At 49.1% G+C, this 25,430-nt stretch overlaps 2 protein-coding genes across 4 annotated transcripts in view; both read right to left on the bottom strand.

Moving 5' to 3' along the window:
• The window catches only part of mew (multiple edematous wings), a 47,269-nt gene that overhangs the window by 20,497 nt on the left and 1,342 nt on the right, over positions 1-25,430 (bottom strand). The gene's annotated exons all lie outside the window — the stretch shown is intronic.
• Positions 2,910-3,635, bottom strand: LOC4815508 (uncharacterized). Its single transcript, XM_001355232.4, has one exon. It carries the CDS (start codon positions 3,533-3,535, stop codon positions 3,005-3,007), a length of 531 nt encoding a protein of 176 aa, XP_001355268.3. The 5' UTR covers positions 3,536-3,635; the 3' UTR covers positions 2,910-3,004.

The raw sequence follows: 25,430 nt of genomic DNA on the forward strand, positions 1-25,430 counted from the left end.
CTATTAAAGAGAGCGACCATTAAGGAGTGGGGTGCATGCCTAATCTACACCAATGCCGATCTATCGATGGTTATTCTATAACGTCATTAGAGCCTTAGCTGCTCCTACAGTGGAGCACTATAGGATGGACCTAGAAGTCTCAGGTGTTAGATGATTAATCAAATAATGATAGCGAATGCATACAATCCCTAGCTTCCTAGCCTCCCTATGCATTGCATACCTTGCAATGACCTGAGCTCAAAGATCTCCATTCGCAGCATAGTCAAGGTCAAATTTGCGAAATGCTCATATCTCTGATGCCCTGAGATGTACATACATATGTACATATGTATGTATGTCTGCTTGGAGATGTATCTATGTGTATGCATATGACGTAAGCCCATACGGCGGAGTGTTAAACCGTTTTGAAGAAAGTCCAAGTCACTAAGCAAGTTGCGCAAGGCGGCGGAGATCCCAGACAGGTCGGATCAGGTCAGGTCAGGGTCATACATGGGTATGTATTTATTAATGTATACGTACATGTACATATGTATATGTACATATGGATATGCATGCATGTGTGTGGCTGTGTTTTTATACGGGTGTTCCATAGCACATGTATGGCAATGACATGGCGACAATAAAAGTCTTAGCACGCCCATGAAGAAGAGCTCAGGCAACAAAGACTCAAGGAATGGGAGAGAGAGAGATAGGGAGAGAGAGAAGGAGATGGAGAGGGGCAGCGGACAAGACTTTGGCATATTTAAACATAATTTCGTTTTTTATTATCCTTTCATGACAAAGACCAAGCCGCTCCATAAACAAATACACGAACAAACACACACTATATGTACATACATACATATGTATGTATGTGTATGCGTAGAACTCTTGGAGACAATGACAGTTAATAGCGGTCGCGGAGTGGAAGAGGGAGGTGGGATGAGGGAGGAGGCAGGAGGCAGGGAGAGAGCAATAAAGTTGAGGATGGCGAAGAGTAAAGGTGTGGTGTGCAGAGCAGAGAAGAGAAGAGAAGAGAAGAGAAGAACCGGTGTTTAGGGAAATGCCGGGCATAGGTAAACATACACACATATGTATGTATGTACACACATACATGTGTGCATAAATGTTCGAGCAGGTAAATTATCAACAACAAAACGAGAAGAAGGAGGAGCAGAAATATGAGAAAGAGGAGAATGAGGGAGCACAGAGCAGCACAGGGATATGCAAAGATAGAGCAGCGTCAGAGTGATCAGCAGAGAGTGGCGAGATGGGCAGGGGGCAGGGCAGTCGAATCGGAAGAGGAAACAGCAGAAGAGCCCCCGGCGGCAGAGTACGAGGTGTGTGTGGATGGTTGTACACTGTACATACAGTATACAAAAAACGGGATAAAAGGCAGGACATTAATTTCTGTTGTTCTTTGAATTTGAAATGAATTGGCAGGGCCACACTCGACTCGATTCCACGGCCAGGGATTGGACCCTCCTGGACCCCTGGACTCCTGAACCCCTGGGTCACGGGTGGTGCCGCCGTCGGCTGACATGAGAGCATGCCACACACAGAGACCAGAGCCACAAAAGCAAGGCACGACACAGGTAGGGCCAGGTAGCCGGCTCCCGCTTAAGCGGGGGATCCACACGAATCTTATGCGAGGCCACACCGCAGGGGAACAGGGGTGGGGTGACCGAATGTTGCAGATAAGATAACCGATAATTATCGCATTCGCAAGCATGATCGATGGTATCGCTATCGATTCAAACCCCATTCGTAATCTAATAATCGCCCTTTCGCTCTCGCTCTCTCTCTCTCTCTCTCTCTCTCTCTGTTGCCCTCTCTCAGGGCAGTCCGTTTCAGATGCCAGCCCTTCCCTTCCAACCAGTCGCCCAGTCAGTGGGAATGCGGGTGCTGTAAGTCTGTGCCGTATAAATTTTAATTATGTCACCATAAACTAAATGAAAACGACGCTCGGCCCTGTCCCCGCACCGCCCTGCCCCGCCCCGCGCCACCACGCCTCAGGCGACCATGGAAATAAACAGCTATAAAAACAGCAACAGCAACAGTCACAGCCAGAGCCAGAGCTACAAAAACAGGCAAGAAATGCTGGGGCTTCGGGGCCGGCGATCTAGATACCCTAGATACCCTACAGGTGGCTGCAGTGGCATCCGACTTTGACGGAACTTGGCTAAGATATGTACATATGTACTGTGGCTAATTGATAATATGAGACTGGAATATCTATCGTTTGGTGTACGGAGCGTGGAGAGAGGGTCCACTTCTATGAATCTGCCCAAGATCGTTCTAGTAGCACATGTGCTCTGTGGGAGGGTAGGGCAATTCTGCGTGCGTCTGCGTTTTGTGCGTCCGTCGCTGTTGTTGCTGCTCTCTTTGTCTCTTGTTTCACTTTGTCTCTTTTATTCGCTTCTTTTTTTCGTACTATTTTGGTGTTTTGCTTTTTCTGGTGTGCGCATAAAATTTGCATAAATTACACGCCGAGCGACACTGACAAGTAAATTCGCCTTGCGGGGCACCACCCCTTGCACCTCCTCCACCCTGCACACTCCATACTCCACCCTTTTGCCACACTCGCAGTCAGCGCAGTCAGCGTCAGAAGCCAGCAGAGTTCTGTGCCATTTGGGCCATTATGTTAATGGTTTTCAATTGGGGCACCCGTCAGAAATGAAAATTCTATCCATGAATAATTTCCGCTTTCGTTTGTTTGGGAAAATTTACCAATTTAATTCTCGGCCCATGTGGGTGCGCGGCCGCTCCTCTCGGGGCTGAAACAACAACAACACCAGAAACGCAATACGATAGAAGGCAAACATGAGGCAAAGATCAGATACCATAAAGACAGATAAAGACATTTGGCTACCCTTGAGGACGGATCGTTGGATAGGACGCATACACCGCGCATGAAACATGCACCTTGCTTGAAGAAACTGTACTTTTTATTTATAGGCCAACCATGCGTACAGACGAGTATACGGCTTTTATCTTTGGACCTCATTGAGCACCATCGTAGCACTCATCGACTACCGTGACCCCGTCCCCATGACCCATGAAAGTAGTTGGCAAATGCCCGACGCAGCCTTCCCAGTACGCCCAAGCCCTCCGCTGCGAGATTATGTACCGCACTCCCATCTTCATGCTGCTGCTGGTGCTGCTGCTGCTGGTGCGGAGTATCGTCGGGATGTGGGCGTGGCATGCGACCCATTCGCCACCGCAGCTGGAACTGGCTCACCACGAGCCGCTGGGCGAGCAGACGCCCCCTTTGGAGGTGCTCCGAGGAGGCGAACCTCAGCTCGATGCCGTGCGGCAGCTGATGGATGGCGGTGAGGTGGCAGAAGCGCATGAAAATGTACAAGATGCGGACGGCCTCGGCGGAATCAAAGCCGTACAGGCTGAGCCAGTAGCTCCGGCGTCCCCGCCCGAAGAGTACTGATTCGCGCGATAGCTCCACATCATCCTCGTCCCGGCCTCGTGTTAGAGATGGTTCCGCTTCGTCCTCTGTTCCGGCTGTGGTTTCAACATCGATCTTATTCGCGGCGCTGTCCATAGCCGCGTGATAGCTCGAGAAAAAGAGGATCCATCGACTCTAAATTTGATTGACAGAGTTTCATTGGCTGCCTACGATTCGGAACTCTTATCAGAAATTACAAAACAATCCGAATGCCACTCGTATCGTGTCGATGGGAGAGACAGGAACGGAGTGCGAGATGGCAGCTGTTCAAACATCTGCCAAATAGATACGGAGGCTGATCCTCTATCGAATATGTTGTCTGCTTCCTGCTGCTCCCTTTCCGCTCCCTTTCCGCTCCCTTGCCGCTCCTTTGCCGCTCCCTTGCCGCTGCTCGATAGCCATTGGAATTGGGTCAAGCATTTGGGGGCCATGTGCTGCCCCAGTCGGAGCCCCTCCTCTGGGGCAGTGATAGCCACTATCAGTAGGTCGGGGCGGCACCACTTGGCCCCCCAGTACAGCGCTCGTAAATGCTCGTGGCAGAGTCGAATGCGCGCGCACGCTCTCCACCGAATACGAGTATGCTCGGAGTAATCATAATTGTGGCGGCTGTTATTGAACTCTAATCCGCATCGCCTCATTTTACGGATGGAGTGCCCAAAAGTCTGTTTATACATGGCCCTATTGCGACTACTTGTACAGTGAGAGTTGTTTGTTGTTGTTTCAACTGCATGGGAAATCGCATCCGGGCTGGGAGTGGGACTGTGGATGGGGATGGGGAAGTCGATTCGATTGGGTTTATAGTATACTTCCAAATAGTTTACATCGAGAACTCGCACATACTCGTACATATATGTAAGTACTGGATATACTGAACAGTACTGGCAGTAGCTGTGGTGTGGACGCTCTGGAATCGCTTCCAGAGAAATGGATAAGAAAACAGCAAGAGTATTCTCCGCGAAAGTCTCCGTACCAAAGACTCTGTAGTTCGGAAATGTGGAATCCTCTTCGAGCGGAGAGTTGTTGAATAAAGCCCCTGGGCGGTTCGATCTTATTTTACATTCTTTGACCAGCTCCCATTATTCTGAGTGCCGGGTCCACAGAATTTCGTGGCCCACTGTGGGAGAGTTATCTCCGGAACGGAACGCCCACACACTCCAGTAACCGCCAGCACATTCCGCTGAGTTATCCGTTGTTTTGCAAGCCCCACAGTCCTGCCAACAACCCCTGTTCTTTCTTTCTCTCCCCCTCTCTTCCCTCTCTGCCCTCTCTGCCCTCTCTGCCCTCTCTGTCCTCTATGCGCTCTATGCCCTCTGTCACGTTTTGGCGACGGCTGTGCAAAATGTTCTTCAATTATTCTGTTGGCTCTGCGAAATCGGAGCAGAGGCAGCGACAAAAACAGCGCGGGAGATAGCGCAGACCCTGGCGGATGGGCAACTGTGAAAAAGGGCACACAGGCGCGGAATCCGATCTCCCGGAATGCTCAATTAACTCGCAAAGCTCTTGGGCCACTTCCAGCGAATTTCCAGTGGTTGCAGTGGTTGCAGTGGGTGCCCTGAAAATGTATCGCCTTGCCCGAGCTGTCAACCTGATGAGCGTCTACAAGGCATCCCCACAACCGAACAATGCGCATGGCTGCTGTCCACTCCACTCTGACTCCGACTCCGACTCCGACTGGGACTCGGACTCCACACCGACTCCGACTCCGACTCCGACTCTGACTCTGACTTCTCCTACTCCTACTCCACCGAAACATACGAGTACGAGTACGAGTACGAGTACAACAACTACTCGTATGACTAAAACTGCAACTCGAACTTCTGTCCAGGCGAATGCTCGTTAAAAGTGCTCAAATTTGAATTTCAAATGCGTTTGTTGTTTGCTTGTTTCCACGAGTATACCCTTCCGGGGAGAGAGGGTATGCCGGTTTGGCGATTTCGGGAGGTCGGAGAGCGGATTCTTAGAATCGATTCTCAGAAACTTAATATAAGGCGAGAACATGTCTTGTGTGCTCAGACTTGTAGACGGCTGTATGACGGTCCCTGTATGAATCGATCCAATGTTAGCTTTTGGGAGCCACCTGCTCCTCAGTTCATGTGCAATATATGCAAATGCAAAGATTTCTTAATGGTTTACGAGCTGAGAGGGTGTATAGGATTCGGGACGACATGCTTGCGTGCATTTCAGTGGCTGCTGTGGACATTTAGCCGGCTCCCAAAGCAGAAGTCGCCCCATCTGCCAGTTGTCAGCGGAAGTGTTGATGAATTTATTTGTCAAAATTGCTTCTGAAGTTGACTTAATGCACGTACGAGTATTCAGGTAATGAATCCACCTATCCACTGTGGTCCGCACGCCTCCCCCACAAAGCCGCCGCGTCGTCTCGCCGGCGTGTCCATGTCCATGTCCACGTCCATGTCCATGTCCGTTGATTGACATTTAAATGCGAGCTGTCAGTGCGGTCCCCTTTTGGCATTCTCTTTCAAACGTACCCGTACAGTACACACACACAGTGAGTATTGTTATCAAAGGCAGCAGCACTATGAGATCTCAATTGTTGTACCTTAATTAATCACAGCTGCAGCCTCCTGGTGATGGGTTGAGCAAAGAGAGGAACAATTCAATGAGTATATTAGAAAGAGGGGGAGATGAGCAGAACAAAGCCCGAAAAAGAAGAGTCGGTATTCCCTCTATAGGATACTATAGGAAACCCACTACTCAGATGTACATACATATGCTCTATACGTGCTCCAAGTCGAATCTGATCTTCCTGAAAATATTTACGCACTAGTATTACGAGTGTAATAGTTCCCATAAGAGTTTTGTAGAAATCAGATGCAGGCCCAAAGATATGTCAGAGCACAAGAAGTCGTACTCTGTGTGGATAAACCGATCTGCGAGATACCTTCCTCTACTCCCAGCACCAGCACCAGTGGAGCCTTGTGCCCCATTAGTACAGGGCAAGTGCAGAGGAGCGTTGCCTGCCATTCAACTCGAATCGAACGCAGACGGCAGGCAAATGAAAATGCAAATGCAAATGCAAAAGCAAAAGCAAAGAATCGCGAAGAAGGAAGAGGAAGCTGGAGAGCCCGCAGCAGCATCTCGTGATTGGACCTTGGATATCGTTTGAGGGCATCGGCAATGGCTGTGGCCAAAGTGCTGTTGTTGCGGAGGGACGCAGCAGAAGCTAATTTAAATTCAAATTTAAATTGTTTGCCGTCGCTTTTTTATTGACAACAACAGCAACCACGGGCCGGTCGAGAAGAAAGCAGGCGGACTACGGCCAGTAATGCGAAACCAGCTGCTTTCTGGCTAGAGTTTCGAAAGAAAGCTTTGGATAAAAGGATAGGATACAAAGAACAACCAGGCGAGTGGGGACATACAAGATAAAGAGAGTCGAAAAGAGCATGGATGGGCAAAGAAATAAGAGAGAATCAAGAAGAATATGGCAAGGACTCCAGGTGGAAAGAGTTATTGGGAAAACGGCTAAAATAGTTAGGAAACCACATGGAGGACGGAGAAAATAAAGTGGAGAAGGGGAAAGGAAGAGAAGCGAGAAGGAATCCATCTGCAAGCCTCAAACTATTGAACAGGCAGCACTAGCACTGATCGGTGATCACTGATCGGAGTTGCATGCCGCAGATGCACGCCTCGCGATTCGTGAGGCACCCGGGCACCCCGGCACCTCCACCAGCCAGCTCCTTGGATCCACTAGAGACTAGGAATATATGGAAAGTGGCTCTGAGCTTTGAGCTTTGCACCCACGCCACGGCACCGGGGCGCTGCTCCACGGGGAGCTGCTGCTGCCCACGCAACCCACGACAACAGCAAATAAATATTATTTATTTATGTATTGACTTCTATCCACGCCCTCGCCCTGGGATCGGGAATCGGGGATCGGGCATCGGGGATCGCGGGGACGCGGGGACGTTCTTGGGGACTGTCAATTAGGACCGGACAAAGCCCGTACGACACGCGACTGGCCGGTTGTAATGTGGAATCCTCGGGATGGGATCTATCGCTAATCGATATATCGACTGACGTGACACTTATGGGTTAGTAATTGTTTGGTCTGTAGAGACGATGGGTCTGCATACTTTTAATGGATATTCCAAGGGATTCGGGTGCATGGATATGGAATATGGAACACTCGTAGTGGTTGAGCTGAATTCTGTACGATTTTCGGTACATTTAAATCATGAAGTATCGTCTCCAGCTGAGGCCTGGATGGTCCTGGTCCAGGTCCAGGTCCAGGTCCAGGTCCAGGTCCGACTCAAATTCCAATTTCAGCTCCTATTGCCATACCTTTCCCCATTCCCCATTCCCCATTCCCTCCCCCTCCCCCTTCCCGTTGTCGATCTTCAATGGCCAGCGGAATCGTCATGCATTGCCATTTTTGGTATTTTCAGCCAATTAGCGGCGCAAAGGCTTAAAATGTTAAGTAAAAGCGAAACGGGCTAACGAAACGTGGCAAAGGAGCCCAGCAGAGCCAACTGTCCGAGCAACTTGCATTTTTAATGGTGGTGGACTGGAAATGAGAGAATCTCGAATCGCAGAGTGGTAGCGAGGCAGCCAGGCGGCCAGGCAGGAGTTGGGAATGAAGATACTTAGCTGAATTTGTCTCTCAGCACTCTTGGCACTCTCAGCCAAGGCACAGAGAGAGAGGCTCAGAGAAAGAGGCTCAGAGAGAGAGGCTCAGAGAGAGGCTCAGAGAGAGAGAGAGAGAGAGAGTGGAGTTGCTGATAGACATGAGAGCGTAAGAAACACGTGACACGTGTTGGTCATCTTTATCTAGTATTTCCACTCATTTCCGATATCAGCACTTATTGGCATGACATTCCATTGAATGTTTATACATGTATAGATACTCTCGTTTCAGCTGAAGCGTGAGCAATCGTATGATTCTCCCGATGACGATAAACTCTATTTATATATATATGAAAACATCTTCGAAAAGATAGCAGAGCATGAGTAGACCCCAAACCCACTCATCACCACACGAGGAGCCCGAATGATAGGCTTTATAAATCCTCTGGAATTGTGGACTCACGCTATCACGCTGGCACGATGTCACCGCTAGGCTCGTTAGTGGCGCGACAAGGTCCGAGGCAATCGCAGTCCAATCAAATGAAATTTATGCGGCGGCCTTAGAGATCCTCCACTTATGTTTCTTTCTCTTCCGTTCCTGGGACAGGCCTGTGTGCCCCTTCCCCGGACCCCCTTAGCTGCCCAGCGATCGATCACTGCTCGCCAAATAAGGTCACGCCCGTTTGCAGGACTTTTAATGAAGCCTTAAATGTCATTGATGAAATAACTGCGCAAGCGATCGTACCGATCTGACTCGATGCGATTCGATTCGATTGTCGCTGGCTGCTAATTAAAGCTGACCATCTAAGGACAGCTCCCCCACCAGCCACCGTCGCTGTTGACGCTGTCAAGCGGCTGCTTCCGCCTCACACCCACCCCACCCCACCCCTCCCATACCCAGTACCACTCGAGAGTTCCCCTTTGGGAATGGGAGTTTCCCATTGATTGGAGGCAAACAACAAACAAAGGCAAATCAAACAGAAGCGATTGAATCGATTTTGGTCAGTTGGTCAATTTTCGCACAGCTGGCTGGGCATTAGGGTGAAGGCATGGAGGAGGGTGCAATGGCGGGGGGAAAGGGCTAGGGGAACAGCAAAAGCAACAGCAGAACTTCAATAGTGACTTATCACGCCCGCCATCTACTCCCTGATCATGATCTGAGCATGAATATAAGCATATTTATGGGGATACGGATACGGATAGGGATGGGGAGATCCCCAATCTCCGGTTCTCCGCTGTGGCTCCACAAACCTTTGCACAGGGACTTCTCGAATCATTTACTTCCAAGGACAATCCAAATGAAAACGAAACCGGATTGCAAACCAATCGGCTTACTATATATATATATATACATATAAAGGAGAGAGCAAAGCAGAGTTGAAGCCGATCGCCACTGATAAGTCGAGAAGAGTGAGCAGAGAACAGAAGAGGAGAGGAGTCCCAAATGGAGTTGGAACTGGAACTGGAACTGGCAGTAGAGTGTGAGGGAAAGTGTTGGGATTTATCAGAAGGCGAATGGATCTATATACATAATACATACATACAGAAGTGTGTGCGTTACAGATAAGCAGATTGATTGGGCAGAGAGAAAGGTGGAGAGGGGTTGACAAGGTAGACGACTGACAAGGCAGGCTGATAAGCCGGCCAACCAGATAAGCATGGCCAAGATGCTCAGTGATAAACAATGAATCAGTAGAACGAGCACACCAAGACGATCGGAGCGGAGTGCTACTTAGAACCCGGTGAGAGACGGGAAACGGCTGCCCGATGCATTTCCGCTTCCCCCCTTAGCCCTCTTCCAGTCCGCTTTCCAGAGAGCAGACGCCGCCTCAAGGCTAAACCGTCGAGACGCATCCAAGCGGTAGACGAAACACTGCCTGCGGCAACCAGCTACCGTTAGCGCAGAGGAAAGCCAGATGAAAGCAATCGAAGCACTCCATGAAATACCCTTGCAAGGCGATAGTCGATAGTAGTAGCATTCGTTTCTGTTCTGTTTGATGGATAAAACGAGCTATGGCGGAACGTAATCTAATTCCATTGGACAGATACTCCAAAAAGTAATCTGTCGGATATAGTTCGCCGATCAATGGGCATTCATTTAAATGGTCAAATATAAGGGAAGCCATTCATCTCATGGGTGATCGGGTATTTACTATATTTACAATGCATGTACATACATATATAATATACATACATATGTATGTGTTTATAGTGCAGAAAAAGCCAAGGCTGTGCATTGCACGCCTCAGGCTGGCATTGTAATACCCTCTGCAAGGGTATGACAAGAAGAAGACATAGCGGTGCTCGGTTTCTATTTGTACTTTCCATTTGTGTGTTGTCAACGACAGCAGCAGCAGCAGCAGCAAGTTTGAGGCATTTTAGTTCAAGTGCAAGAGCTCTGGCAGACCGCGAGGAGGGAGCTGTGCTGTGGAGGGGAGGGGAGATGGGAAGATGGGGAGATGGACGGCCCGTTCAAGTGGTCGGCATCCCATCCAATAAGTAAAATGCTTGCGCAAGTCGCTCCAGAGATCGCAAAACAGCTCAAAAAGTGAAAGAGGCAGACAGGCAGACAGGCGGCGGCAGCAGCAGGAGTACAGTGGAGTGGAGTGGAGCAAAGTCTTCAAGTGGCCAAACAAATTGAAATTGCGGCACGCAAAAAAATCAACCGGACAGTCGAACAAGTCTGTGCGCTCAGCAGGCATGCACTTCATCATCATCAGCATTCATTAGCGTGAGCGGACACCACATCGTGATCTGTGATCTGTGATCTGTGATCTCTCTGCTCCGCGATCTGTTGCAGCCCCAGCAGCACAAACTGCTGTTGCACCCATTGTGGACTGCCCTTTGCATATGTGCAACAAAGCAGCTGGCAACTGGCAACTGGCAACTGGCAACTGGAGCTGCCACTGGTCATGAATGTGGGGGCATTCATGACTTGCATCCGCATTGGCCATGAGACTGCCTGACTATCTCCCTCCTCGGAAGATTCCGGATGATTTGGCTGGTCATTGCTAATTTCTGCATCTTCCAATTATGACAGTCAAGCGATGGGCATTCCACAGCCTGTGACCGTGACTGCAACTGCGACTGCGACTGGGACTTCTTGTGTACACTGAACAAGTGGTTAGCGGCCTGTGAAATGGAAAAGTGTGTTGGAGCGATTGGAGTAGAGCCACAAGAGATGCTAGGAAGATGCTACGCAGATGGCAGGTTGGGGATGGGGGGCGCAGCGATTCATATGCGAAATGTGAGGGCCCAGAGACTAATTGGAAATCGCGAAGAGTGACACAGCGGAACAGTGATTTGGGGGCCACAGTCATATTGATCAATGATCAGCGATCGGAGAATAGTGCTGCTTGAGGAGAAACATGGATGCACGCCATTCCTCAGCTCACACATCCTACTCAACGATCCAACAGTGATCGGTGATCAGTAGATCACTGGGAAATAAAATTAACCAATTGAAAGCGATCTGCGGATAAATGAGTACCCGAAAAGGGAAGTGCATATGCGATCTCTGATATCCAAAAAATGAATTTCAAGTGAGCGAAACTTTGATTTGAATAGTGATCGTCCATCAAAGCTTGAGCTGTGACCCATGTATCGTGTATTCATGTCCGAGGGAGATCAAAGAGGTTCTCCAGGTCCAGCTCCAGAGACAAGTTCTCAGCGAAGCACTTTGGCTTTGGGTGTGCAGCCCCCTTTCTCCCTCTCTCTCTCTCTCTCTTTCTCTTTTCGTTTAGCAACAACAATGACAAATTCCAAGGCAAGGTGCAACAATTGCTGCGAGTTCCGGGAACAGCCTGGGTGGCAGATCTCGCCGGTGACGGTGGCCAGAATAAGCCAGCCCCGAGCCGCTCTCGGAGCTGGGCACTTATGCAGATGAGATGCGAGATGCACTCTGATGGAACTCAGAGACGGAGATGGAACGGTGACGGAGAGAGGCCAAGGCCGAGGCCCCACTGATCACTTTGATTATCTGGTGGAGCAGGGCCATGGCCGAGGCTCTGGATGCGGATGAGGATGAGGATGGTGTCCTTCAACTCGAGACGAAGCCCCTTGCGGCATCTGAGATTTTTAATAAATTGATCACAACAAATTGCTGACAGCTGATGGGCCGCACCCGTACATACGAGTATACGAGTATGCTGCAGTTGCTCTTTCTGTTGCTGTTGCTGCTGCTGTGGCACGGCAGCAACAAGTTCTCAATCAATGCAACAGGTGCTGGTTAAATGACAGCCCGAGTGTTCTCCAAGCAGGCAATGCCCCAGCCAGGGCCACTCCACTCCACACGATGCGATGCGATGCAGGGCGGGGCGGGGCGGGGCAGCAGCAATTTGATTGGAATTTATTCTGTGGATGGGTCTCAGTATGGGTCTCAGTACGGGTCTGGATCTGGGCCCAAGCAAATTACTCTTATTGCTGGCATTATGGCATGCAAATGACCAGGATGGGGCACGGATCGCTTTGGGTTTTGCCTGCTGCAGTGGGGCTCTCGCGATCTTCTTGCGACCTGCGAGCTGCGCCTGCGGCTGCGGCAATCAACGTCAGAGTCAACGAAGCGTTGAAAATGCCAATGAAACGGAAGCAACCGCAGTGGCAATTGCAACTGCCACGTCGGCAATTAGGTGGCGATTGCACCGAGCCCCGCCGAGCCAGGGCTGCAGCGCAGAGATCACTCACACAAGCCTCAGCCCTGGCATGCCGCAGCTGCAACCTCAGACACGGAGAGAGAGATCCAAGAGGGCGCGTGGGCAGCACCAGCAGAACTTGCATAACACAGCCGATAGAAACCCCACTCTGCCGCTGCCGCTCCCCTGCCGCTCCCCTGCCTCCCCCCCTTGGCCCAAACAAGTTCTGCAAAAAATTGCAAATAACATTTTTGTTGCGAGTGTACTGTACCGCCAGGGGAATGCGCAATGCAAAATTACTTGTCGCGAACATTGGGCGAAAATGCATGGAAAATTTTAATTGCTCCCCCAGTGCTCCCCTGCTGCTGGTGCCCCGGGGGCATGTGGGTGGTGGGTGGTGCGCGGTGGTTGTTTTTTGGTCCGTCGTGTAATTGGGTCGTGCCAAGTGCCACGCCCTCCCGTGGCTAACGCCTTAATTGCTGAATGGATGAATCAGACGCCGCAAAGTGAAGCGAATGGAAAGTGAGCTGGGGAGCAGTGGCGTGGCGGTGGATCCGCCTCAGAACGAGCCGTTGTCCGTCGGCGGAGATTCCCCAAAGAATCAGCCTTGAAATCTGCTGGAGCCAATGTGGGCCGAAGTTAGAATACTGCTGGACGTAGTTCCTTTGGTGGTTTCAGGAAATACAACACCAGCAGCATCATCCGTGAAGATTAGCTATTTTCTGCCACGCTAAAGGGAACCACTTCTTGAGCCCATCGGGATATCCTGCAGTAACCAGCTCCAGTTCCCAGTATCAGCGCCAGCGCCAGCGCCAGCGCCAGCACCTCCTCCTCCAGCCAGAACCAGTTCCCCAGCTCCCCAGTCGCACAGTCCCTCCCCCCAGTCATCCCATCCCCATTCCGAATTCCAAATTCCAAATCCCAAATTCCGAATTAAAGCACAAGTGAGCAAGAGCTGATCTAAATTGGATCGCCTCTAAGTGGATTATGTTCGTTTTGTTCGCTAAAAAACCAACCAAAAGCAATCCGCATGGGAACGAACGATCGAACGAACGGTCGGAGAGCCGAAAAATGTCTCGATGGCCAAAACAGGCAAATTGGGGGCCATAATTTTTGATGGGTTTTCGCCTTTCCGATGGGAACGCGAACGCGAACGTGAACGCGGCTGACGAAATCGTTTAGCAGCAGCGGCACACCGTTTTGGCTGCTGCTGCAGCTTTTTCCCGGTGGCTTCTTGGGCCTCTCAGCGAAGCGTTACCAATTAATTGAGGGGCGTCGTCCACACCCCACACCCCACACCCCACACCCACACCCCACACACTGTGCCCCATACAGCCCCCAGGCCATGCGCCACAGAGGGGAGCGAAAGAGGGGGTAAGCATGTGACATAATTCCCCATTCGATGAGGCATGTGGCATGCTTCGATGCGTCCGCTTCGTTTGCGTGCGATTTGCGCACTCCACAATTAATTACTCTCTGTCCGAGGAGGCATTTTCCATTGAGAGCGGAAATGCGCCCGAAAACGGCCCATGGTGAAAATGGAAAATGCGATCGCAAGGGGGAATGTGGGAAAGAGGAGGTGGGCCGAGACGTTTGGTGACTTTCACTGGCTAGCACGAAACGGAACGAAACGGAACGGAACGAAACGAAAGCAGCGCTGCCCACGCCCCAAAATGAAAAACCCCGACCAAATCATTAAAAAGAAACGTGATTTGCCTTTTAATTACAGCCCACAAAAAAAACCAAAAAAAAAACAAGAAAATGAGCCGAGAAATACGAGAGAAAAAGAACGTTAAGAAAACGAAACGAGGAAGAAACTTTTCCGCCAGAGCGATTTTCCAGCTTTTTCGATGATGTCTGGCGTCAACGGCTCATAAATTTGATGGGAACTAAAATCTGGCCATACTCGTATTATAGTTCGTGTTGAATCTTTGGGAATTCTCTGGGATTTCGAGAGGATCAAAATTGAGAAGATCATATGCAACATATGTGGTACTTATCTCCAATGCCGATCCCTCCAATCAGATGTACATAGGCATATGGGATACGCGGATCTTGATTGGTTGATAATTTCACGGGGCGTCAATATGGAATTGAATGTCTCTGTTTATTGGAAAAACTATAGGTCAATACTCCTGTGCCCTAATTCGCTAATTATTCTTTAGGAATTCAATACGAACTCCAAGGCTTCCATCCGGATTTCATGAGGATTCAAGACCAACCCAAAGATTTTTCGATAAGCAAGTACGTTTATCGTGGTTATTGTTCCAGCAACGAAACGCAACCGCAGAATAGCCTTGGAGATACGAGTATCGGCTCTCTCTGGGCGAGCCTAATCGCACCTTTTATCGTGCGGACGTCCCCATGGAGACGCCCCCCTGGACTGGGGCATACATACATATCGTATCTGTGTGTGTGTAGGCCCCAAATACGCCCTTCGAAGTGGAAAACAATAACCTTATCAATTAACCCATGGGGAGTTGCAGCACCTAGTGGTCCCAGACACATGCCTCACTCTGGCTGTCTCGCCAGATAAATGCGGCAACTGTCGCCACTGCCACAAAGTTTCCATCGCCATCTCCATCGCCATCGCTAGGTCTATGGACTAATACAACTCATAAACTGGAGCTCAAGTACATAAAACACGGCGACAACGACGACAACGAAACGGAAAACGAGTTGGAGTTGCAGTTGCAGTTGGAGCTGGAGTTGCTACACTCTTCCATAGGGTGCTACGATGTGGCACCAAGAGAGAGGCCAAGAGAGTGCCACACACTGTTCTGTTCTGTTCTGTTCTGACACTACAAAGATACGAGTTTGTGGGCTAATAGAGCTCTGCTACCATGTATACTCGCATTAGTGTCTTAGATCTCTCCCGATATTGGCTTGACAATTTCAAAGAGATGGATCGAAACGAGTAGGGATATGGATACCTCATCTGCTCGATGAATATTCCAGGGAATTAATTCCATTATAGCACACGTCACATTCGAACCATCACATTCGGTTGATGTGTCTTTTCGATTATGGGAAATTTGTACAGCGAATCATTCGACAAACGTGTATTGTTGGCACTGGTGTGAATAGTCCTCAATATCCCTCGTGTCGAGTATTTCTTCGAGGGTGTATCGAGCTTCGACTACCTGCTGGAGGTATTCTTTCTTTCTGCCTGTACTTGCTGCAGTTGTTGTTGTTTTTTGGTAAAAGTGGCGCACTGCCGGCTTGTCAACATTTATGTACGTGTGTGTACATGTACATATCTGTGTGCCAATGCATCCGTGCAATGGCCATGCCGTGCCGTGCCGTGTCTCTGTCTCTGTCTGTGTCTGTGTCTGGGCCTGTGTGCTTTTGTGTGCGGCAAGTTTGTTCTTATCAAGAGTTGTGTCGCCATCGCAGTTTTCGATTTTGGCGCCCACACGCAGTCGAACTCAAAACGCAAAGCCGCAGCTAAAGCCGCAGCTGAATCTGAAGTTGCAGTCGGGTTGGTGTGGCAGTTGCAGCTGAAGTTGAGCTTGAGACTGAACCTGAAGCCGAGCCTGAGACTGGGGCTGAGGCAAGTCAAAATTCGTCATGTGCAACAAGCCAGCGGACAAGACACCCACTTGCAGACTCTTGTCTGCTTGTGTGTGTGTCTGTGTGTGTGCGTGTGCGTGTGCGAGTGAGAATGTGTGCGTTGGGGCGGGTAGGTGTGGCCTGTCGATTGTCGACAGGATTTGCATTTGGGCAGTCGCCCAAACGGTGCCACATGGTCCAAGGCGAGAGTCGCACAGAGAGCAAACAGGAGGGAGATTGTATACAGAAGGAGGGGGTCGGCGGGTGGGGGGCGGCGGCATGCAAAGACGTCCCAAAAGTGGGCGACACCAGACGTGGCACACAGACAGACGGCCAAACAGAGAGCAAGCGTTTGTTCAACTTGGAACTGTCGAGTGAAAAAAGTGAAGAAGAAAACGAAAACGAAAAAGAAAAACCGAAGAAAAACTTCAGCCGAAGAAATCTAATCAATCCTATGCCCTACTCCATGTGTATGGGTTGCCCCTCACCCTTCCCAACCGATCCGATCCCAAACATCTAGCAGCCTGATGGACTGCCAACATCTGTGGCAGGCAGAGGCAGACAGCCACAAACTAAGTAAAACAAAATAAATAATCATAATAAATAAACGAGCCACGAAAATCTCACAGTTCCATGTGAACAGACAGCCGCAGAGATTCAGATGCAGATGCAGATGCAGATGCAGATGCAGATGCGGATGCGGATGCGGAGAGTGATGTGGAGAGGGGAAGTCGTAGAACGCGAGATGTAGCAGACCAAGAGGAGGTTGCAACCAAATTGCGCGAAGCCAACGCCTCAAAGTGCCAAGAGGCAAGGCCCAATCAAGGCAGGAAAGGCACCCAAGTCCATAATTTGTGACTGACCAGGAACCTGGAGAACCTGGCACTTGAAAGAGACCAGCGACGGAAGAGGGAAAGGAATCCTGCAGGAAGAATAGCGGAAGATGGCGATACTCCTAAAGGAACATTGTAAAGTCTTCGATCTTGTAGATATCTAGATGCTTGTAAAGGACATCTATCTAGCCATCTATCTATCTATCTATCTATTTATATATCTATCCATAAATCTATCATCATTTTTGGAATAATGAATTTGAAAGCATTTTATAGCCGAGTAATGAGCATTCGACCAGATCAAAGAAAAGTCAAGGAAAGTTGCTTTCATTCAATTTGAAATCTTTTGTCAACTTGGTAACACCCCCTCCCTAATGCCATCTCTTACGCTCTCGCAGGGAGACGACGAACAGCTTATGTTCTCACTCTCTCAAAAAAAATTCGGTTAATTTCAGGCAATCGGTGGTGATAGGAACAAGAGCCCTGGAGTACGCGTAGAGGCAACAAATAGTGACGTTTCGAGGTGAAGACGGTTTAACAATCAATCGGATAAGAACACTTAAATGGATGTCGGAAAAGCTTACGAAATGAACCAGTTCGAAGCTTAATATACCTGATAAAAGTATCTTTTGATGAACGATTGAACGTTGCAGCTGATCAAATAGTGACAGTCAGGGTGACCCCGATCGCTTCTTAAAGTGTCGCCGGGGTCACCAGCACCATCACCAGCATCAGTTCCAGACCTGATTAATGGTTCTGTTCTGCAGACACAATCCCTTCGAACGCTAACGAGCTGCTAACGAAGACGTTTCCCCAGAGACCAACTTCTAAGCGAAAAGGACAGAGATGATCTTCAATTGTTTCGGCACGATCCCCAGTGTGAAACGGTCCACAACAGTTAACCGTAAGAAAAACGCACAAAATTTTTAACAGCCAAACAACAAACGAAAAACAAGTCAGAAAAGTCAGTAAAAAAAAAACAAAACAAAAACAACAAGAACCAATAGCCAATAGCCGAAGCGATCTGAGGCGATCGCACAGCATAGCACATCACAGCACGCAAACAGAGCCCCACAAGGCCCCAAAACCGAAGCCAGAAACAACAACACAGCACCGTAGAAGAAACCCAGAGAGAAGAGAGAAGAGAGAAGAAAGAAGGCAAAGAAATAAGAAGAGCCGAAAGCAAACCATACGAAAACAACTTAAATTACCAGCACGGCGTCAATTTTCATTAGAAACAAGCGAACAAACGGAGAGCAGCACGATCAGAGCAGAGATCGGAGTAGAGCAAGAAGCGGTAAGAAGCGGGAAGTAACAACCCCAACTTTGGACCGGATTGAGGTAGATGCCAAGCCAGATGGAAGATGGAAGATGAGGATGGGTGATGGGAGATGGGAGATGGTGAGAGGTATAGCTGGAGCAGTGCTGGAGAGCTGGAGAGCCAGAGAGCCAGAGAGGGGGATATCCCAACAAAGTTTCAGTTTACTTCAACTTCAACTTCATCTGGGACTGGGACTGAGACTGGGACAGGGACTGGGACTGGGACTGGGGCAGGTATTGGCAATGGTTCGATCCATCTGCGGCTTTGTCTGACCTTCTTCCTCTCGCTCTCTCTCTCTCTCTCTCTCTCTCTCTCCCTCTCTGTCTCTCTTTTTTTCTCGTTCTCTCTTAACGTATTTTGCTTTTGGTAACGAGTTTCATTCGCACAATTCTCGGCTAGCCCCGGGCACCTACTACATGGGCGGCAGAGGAGAGACGTGAGGAAGGGAGCCCCAGTATTTGCTCCATAAATCTCACCCATGTGACTCGGACTCCGACTCCGACTCCGACTGCGACTGTGGCCAGGGTTAATGCCATGGCAAGAAAATCTGCGTGAGATGAGCCAAGCGATGATCCCAACATGGGATCTGTGGGATCTGTGATAGCTTTCTGACTGCGGTTGCCATTCAATTCAGAGTGGGTCAGCGATCAGTATGGTGATCAGGAGAGGGGTCTGGTAACGGCTTTCCCATGCTCTATTGGTCTAGCTGCTAATGCTTTCAGGATCCAACATAAGGATCTTTGTTATTTCATTATTCGTTATTCATAAAAACATTATTCTGCTGCATGTTCTGCTAGTCCTCCTTTCTATCCTCCGATCCTTCCAGTCACTTCTATGACTTGTACCTGATCTTTCTGATCCTTTCGCTCATCCGTCGCTCCACTATTATGGTAAACAATTTTGCTTGCCCCAGGGCAATTTGTCGGCCTGTGATCAGCGGTGGCAGCAGCAGCCCGAACAGTTGCCGCATTTTGGGAATTATTGATTTATCGTGTGCTCATGGGACAATACTTATTTTTATGGTTTTCAGAGGACAGGGCCGTGCCGTGCCCCCTGCCCCTTGCCTCATGCCTCTTGCCCAAGGCGTGGGCACTTTGATTTCTATGCGCAGAAAGCAGAATGATCTGCGCGATACTTTTATTTTGCTTGCGATGCTTCGGAGCTAACCCACGCGTCAATGGATTTTGATTTTGATTCGGATTCGGGTTTCGAGTGGGGCACAACACATCTCCACTTGGCTTAGCTCTCTGCTCGAGCCTCCTCAAAACTCTTTGCTGCCTCTGCCTACCAATTGGCAATAAATCAAGACGCCCACACGCCGTCCGCTCTACGATCCCTGGTCTCTTGCGAGTATAGCAGCTTGCGTGGAGTTGTGGAGGAGCATAGAGCATGGAGCGGGGTGCTTGGATCTGTTGTGGAAACACTTTCAGGGGCCTCGAGCCTCATTAGTTGCTGGCTGAAATTATGTTGCAAGTTTTCGCAGTTTCGCAGTTTCGCATTTGCAAATGTTCCCCACAACATTTGTGGCACGGGTATCTGTTAGATACCATTGCTCGCCGACTCACTCGACACCCAACAGCTGCTGCCCAGGCCCGATACGAACGGCGTTCCGCGATCTGACAAGCTGGTTGTTTCCCACACAAAGATGGCCAATTTTCTTCTCTTTCGGCTTATTTTTCCTGGTCTATAAATACGCACCGCCCCGCCCCGCCCCGCCCGCCCCGCACCGCGCTCCCGGCCCCGCCCTGGAAAATCAATTGAATTTTCACGCATGTTTATGGCCCGCTCAACTTCCCATTGAGTTGTGTGTGGCAAGGGGCGACGCTACAGTGGGCAGTCGCTATGACAGCACCAACAGAGAGTACTCGAATGCGACCTCGTGCAATAATCTATACCGGTATAAGAGCTCCGACTTCTACGATGCTCAGGATGTGTTCCAGTGTCTACTCTTCCTGCAGGCAAAGCCTGCAGGTGCCTGTTTAGCATGCAATGTCCAGTAGGGACACAGCTGTGGTTAGTTACAGTTTTCTGAGCACAACATTTTGCGTAGATTCGATTATTTTCAAGAACTACGTGTAGTGTATACCTATGAAGATCTTTATGTCAGAGATCTGGCCGAACACAAGCCATATTTCCGATAAAGATTCCTGGATTGTTACTATATCATCCTGTTATTCGCACATAATTGTGAGCTGCATTTGTAGGAAGCGTTTACTGTGCTTTCGATTGGCTAAATCTGCGTTCTGTTCTCTTTTCATTTTTGTAGTTTCCCTTGCCGACAAAACAAGTGAACTTTTCCCATGGAGCCTCTAAAGTCGCAGCACCCCCCCCTTCCTCCTCTCGCTGCTCTGCCCTTCAGTCGCCCCAAAGTTAGCACTTAATATCCCCAGAACGTCGTCGAGCAACCAGGCATCAAGTCTGTATCCATGCTGGCTCACACTCGTACAAGAGTAGCTACAGTGGCGGTCACAATAGTAGCGTACAGTACAGTATTTTGTATAGAATGAGTACTCGTACATGCATCGGACATGCTTACAAGGGATCCATGGATAACTATGGAACCATGGATGCGATCATGGGAGATGTTGAGGGAGCTAGGGGCTAGGGCAGAGGATGGTTTTTGGTTCCACTAGGTGCGATGCTCCGTTCAGTTGACATGGCCGTTCGTTTATGGGAAATTCGCCCTAAATGGACTCCTATGCCGTTGAACGCGACTGTATGCCCGTCCGTGTGCTCGTCTGCGTATTGTAAATGTCTTCAGCAAGTGTTTTTGGCCATTTCGTCTTCTGCGTTTTTCGGTCTTGGCGCTTTTTGCATTTGCCGTTTTTGACTTCATTTGTTTATGTCGGCCAGTGGCGGCGCACAGTGGGATTGGCTTGGGGCAGGAGGATGGGGGGTGGGAGTGGGAATAGGAGTGGAAGTGGAAGGGGAGCTCTGTTCATGAGGAATGGGCTTTCGGCCTGGGCCAACTATTTGGCCGCCCAACGGATACGCACACACGCACACACGCGCACGCATAGATATGCGTATGCCCGATGTGCGAACATCCACGATATCCGAAATGGGAATGGGAACCAGCAACAATAATAACCATAAACTGTCGACCAGCCTATGTCTATGCCGGGAAGACCCCACACCATACACCGTACACCATACAGCACAGACACCACCCAAGCGCCCCCTCCCCCTGCCCCTGCCCCTGCCGCCCGACTGTTTGGCGTCTGTTGACCTCATTTCGGCGAAACGTTTTTTTGTATGCTGTTCTTTTTTCTAGCTCGGTGCGGGGCTTTAGCAGAGCAGCGAACCCAACCGGGAACACATGTTGGCACAACACCCAAGACCCAGAGCAGGAGAATCGGCAGGGAGGCAGGGAGCGGATCCAAGAGATCCACAAGATCCATATTCGTACTTATGTACATATGTATATGCTTACACATGTATGTATGTATAAGAATCAGCAAACCGAGATAATAGATTAATAACGATCCCAACTAAAGCAATACATTTACCATCATCACTGTCATCTTACCAGATACAGATGCAGATGCAGATACGGAGATGCTTTTTTGTGTACATCGGACACTGGGGCACATTTTTCGCCTAAACGAATTGGAACATCGAAGCTTAGCAGAAAATTGACAGTCACACGTATCCGAATTATGGACATGCTGTCAAGTCGGCCAGCCGAAATCATTCGCGTTCGCGTTCGCGACCTTCGGATGGTTTCCATCCCGACGGCTTCCACTGGAGGATCCGGCGGTGCACGTCGCGCATACTGAGCAGCGATAATTATAATTATACCTATAATTATCGTTGCTCCCACTGCAGTGGAAAGCGCGCCGCAATTTCGCTTATCTCGGGCTGCACCTGAGTGACATTTCCATTTACGATTCATTTTGCTGGCCGCATCCCATTTACAAAACAAATACTCGCACTAGTACGCGACAGAAAGGCGAGTATGTCAACAAGTGGATGCGACACGGGTGCGAAATCAGTGAGATCAGAATTCAAGGTGCTGGAACGTAGGAGGCACAGTCGTCGATGTGTCGCTCAATCCGAGTCCAATCGTCGCTCACGCAGTAGCTACGCTGAAGTCCGCTCTGACAGTCAGCTCTCTGCTATTCCGATGAGTCCGGAACGAAGAAGACTGACTCTCCAGGAACGAATTGGTGCTGATTCCGGACTCGAGACTCACAGAAGAGAATCGAAGGCAACGGAACGAAAGGAAAGAAACGTATGTAGCTATTCTAAAAAAGGCTCTCCATCACGATCTCCGCCTATTGCATGCAGGCAGATCCTCGTGTAGTGGGTGAAAGCTGAGCGAAAGCTCCGAAAAGTACACAGGCTGTAGCATTTAAAGCTAAGCTTTGATCTGATCGATATCTTATTTAACTCAGCAGAGACAGACGAAAATACAGCCATTAAAGCTGAGCTCCCATCAGAGATGGAATCGGAAAGCTCCTTCCACTCAGCTGCTCAGGACTGCGGAGCCATGGTGTACGCAGGGCCCGAGTTTTTTTTCGTTCTCGTCTTAGTCAGACTTCGTAGTTTGAAGCAATCTGAAGAAAGTGAAGAAACCTACACGTGTTCTCCGTCACTCTCTACGCTATCCAACACTGCCGATTGCATCACCTTTCCAAAAGTGGTAGCAATTCCGTAGTGTAGTCCTAGGTAACACACGTTCCACAGGGTCTCTCGCGCGAGAGTAACCAATGTACTTGCTTTTTGTAGAGAGTTCTCAGTCCGGTGGACCCCACAGAGCGCGTGATCTGCACGTTCAGCAGACGGGCGGCGGACAGAGGGAAAGGCAGAAAGACAGATAGGCAGACGATGGGTAGACGGTTGGACAGGCGGAGGCAGAGGCAGAGGCAGAGGCAGAGGCGGAGATGGAAGGAATAGCAGGGGAAAGCATGACGGACATGACGGACATGACATTCGTTTGTCAGCAAATCAAAAAATTTTACTGCATGCAGACGCGTACGAGCGTATGCGTAGGGTACTGGGGGTGACTGTGGGGGAGGCGGGTGCGATCGGGGGTAAGCACGGATGATGCGAGTTAACATGTAAATGGATTTTTGATTGCAAGCGGCGGCTTTTGTTCCTTGTTCCGCCACCACCCCCCCCCCCCCCACCCAGCACAGCCTTGATCATGGCCAGAAGAGCTGTCAGCGTGTATGGCCCCATGACACACTGGAGCTGGAGCTGGGGCTGGAGCTGCCTGCTCGTTCCGCATGACAAAACGACAAGAGCATTCGGTGTGCACCGTGGATGCCTACACTCTCTCTCTCTCTCTCTCTCTCTCTCTGTCTGCATCTCGCTCTCAGTGCAGGAACAGGAATGAGCCCTAAAACCAGCTGTGGGAAAGCTGCCAGAGGAGGAGGAGGGAGAGAGCGGCAAAGGTCCAAATGCACTTAGCCTGCATCCCTCAATTGGATCAAAATCAAAATCGGATGAAGATGTAAATGAGCTATCTTGAGTTTGTATCTGCAAAATATATCTGGGGACGTCTCTGAAAAATGTATCTGAATCTCCTCACCACTCATCAATCTGTACAATGCTGCTCTTAAATGTATCTGTATGTATATGTACATATGTATAAATGTACATAATAAATAAAAATCCTAATAAAAAATAAAACATGTGTTTCTGTATCCTTTTATATTGTAAGGTAGCAGATATCATACTATTTTCGATTTGTGCATTCGAAATGAATCTGTATCACTCAAAGATAAATAAACACAAACATACATGCACATCTACTACTTCTCAATGGGCATAGCATTTCCTCAATCCTCGACTTGGGTCCTTTCCATCGCTTCTAATGTTCCTGGGGTTGCATACAATACATCTTTATGGGAATCTCTACGTAGATCTCTGGTTGGAATGTCGATTAGTTCTTTATAAGGTTGGATAAACAGAGTCTGGAGCGGGGGAAATCTAATTGCTTTGACCCACTGGAAGCAGCCGAGAAGTTGTATTACCACTTGCCCAACTTAGAGATCATCAAAAGGAAACTCGATTGTCGGGTGCCGAGTGCCAGGTGCTGGGACTTCCAGTTCCAGAGGCCTCAATGTCATGGTTATAGCGTATCGCGACTTCGTCTTATACGTATTGAGTATTGATTTCTGATTTTCTTTCTGCCCATTTTTATGGCCAGTGCCAGTTGGCTCCGTTTTGTCTGCCCAGTTTGGAGCTGGAGCTGGAGCTGGAGCTGTCGTCTGGCATTTCAGGCCAAACTCTATTCCCATTGACGACGTCGAAGGCAGGCATCGAAGACACCTTTAATGGCTCTTTAGCCACTGAACCCGGCCCGGCCCGGGTCGGATCCAAATTTAAGCTGAACCATAGTCCCCGACAGACACAGTCACATGCAAATCAATGGACATCCGCTATGACAATGCCCCGTCAAGAGGAGGCGTTGTTCTTGTTCTCGGAGTACGAGTGCGAGTACGAGTATCTCGAGCGCTATCTGTGAAGTGACACGATAATATTAGCCCCCACATAAGACAGCGATGAATATTTGCAAAAATAAAATAAGTTCCGATAAAGAAAAGAATCAACAGAAATGTCAAAAGGCAAACAAGAAAATTGTCACACATGTACTGTAAACTTCAGACCACCAAAACGAAGACTCATTTTTGTTTTTTCGTATCGCAAACAAACAAAGTCGACAGACATCCTTCAAAGGGAGCAGCACTGATACTAGTACTGATACTCGTATCAAGCCATTTCAGTAGTCGCCCAAATCCTTTGGCCATCAATGGCTAGTACTAGCTGGAATTTTTCATGAATCTGTAGCCGACTCCAATATTTGTGGCCTGGCATCATCTCTCGAAATAATCAATATTCAAGCACTTTAAGTTAATTCAAGCGAATACGAATACGTATGCAAATAATAATAAAAAGTTGGCTTAAACAAGTTTCGCGCATTAGCAGCAGCAGCAGCAGCATTCGACAACAACAATTGCAATGGAAATTCGCATTTTTGTTGTCCACTTCTGCTGATTAATAACAATCAATGTCAGTCAATTAAGCTAAAATCGATTTGGCCAATATTAAAACCAGTTTGGCGT

This window comes from Drosophila pseudoobscura, chromosome X (assembly GCF_009870125.1).
Source record: "Drosophila pseudoobscura strain MV-25-SWS-2005 chromosome X, UCI_Dpse_MV25, whole genome shotgun sequence".
Lineage (NCBI taxonomy): Eukaryota > Metazoa > Arthropoda > Insecta > Diptera > Drosophilidae > Drosophila > Drosophila pseudoobscura.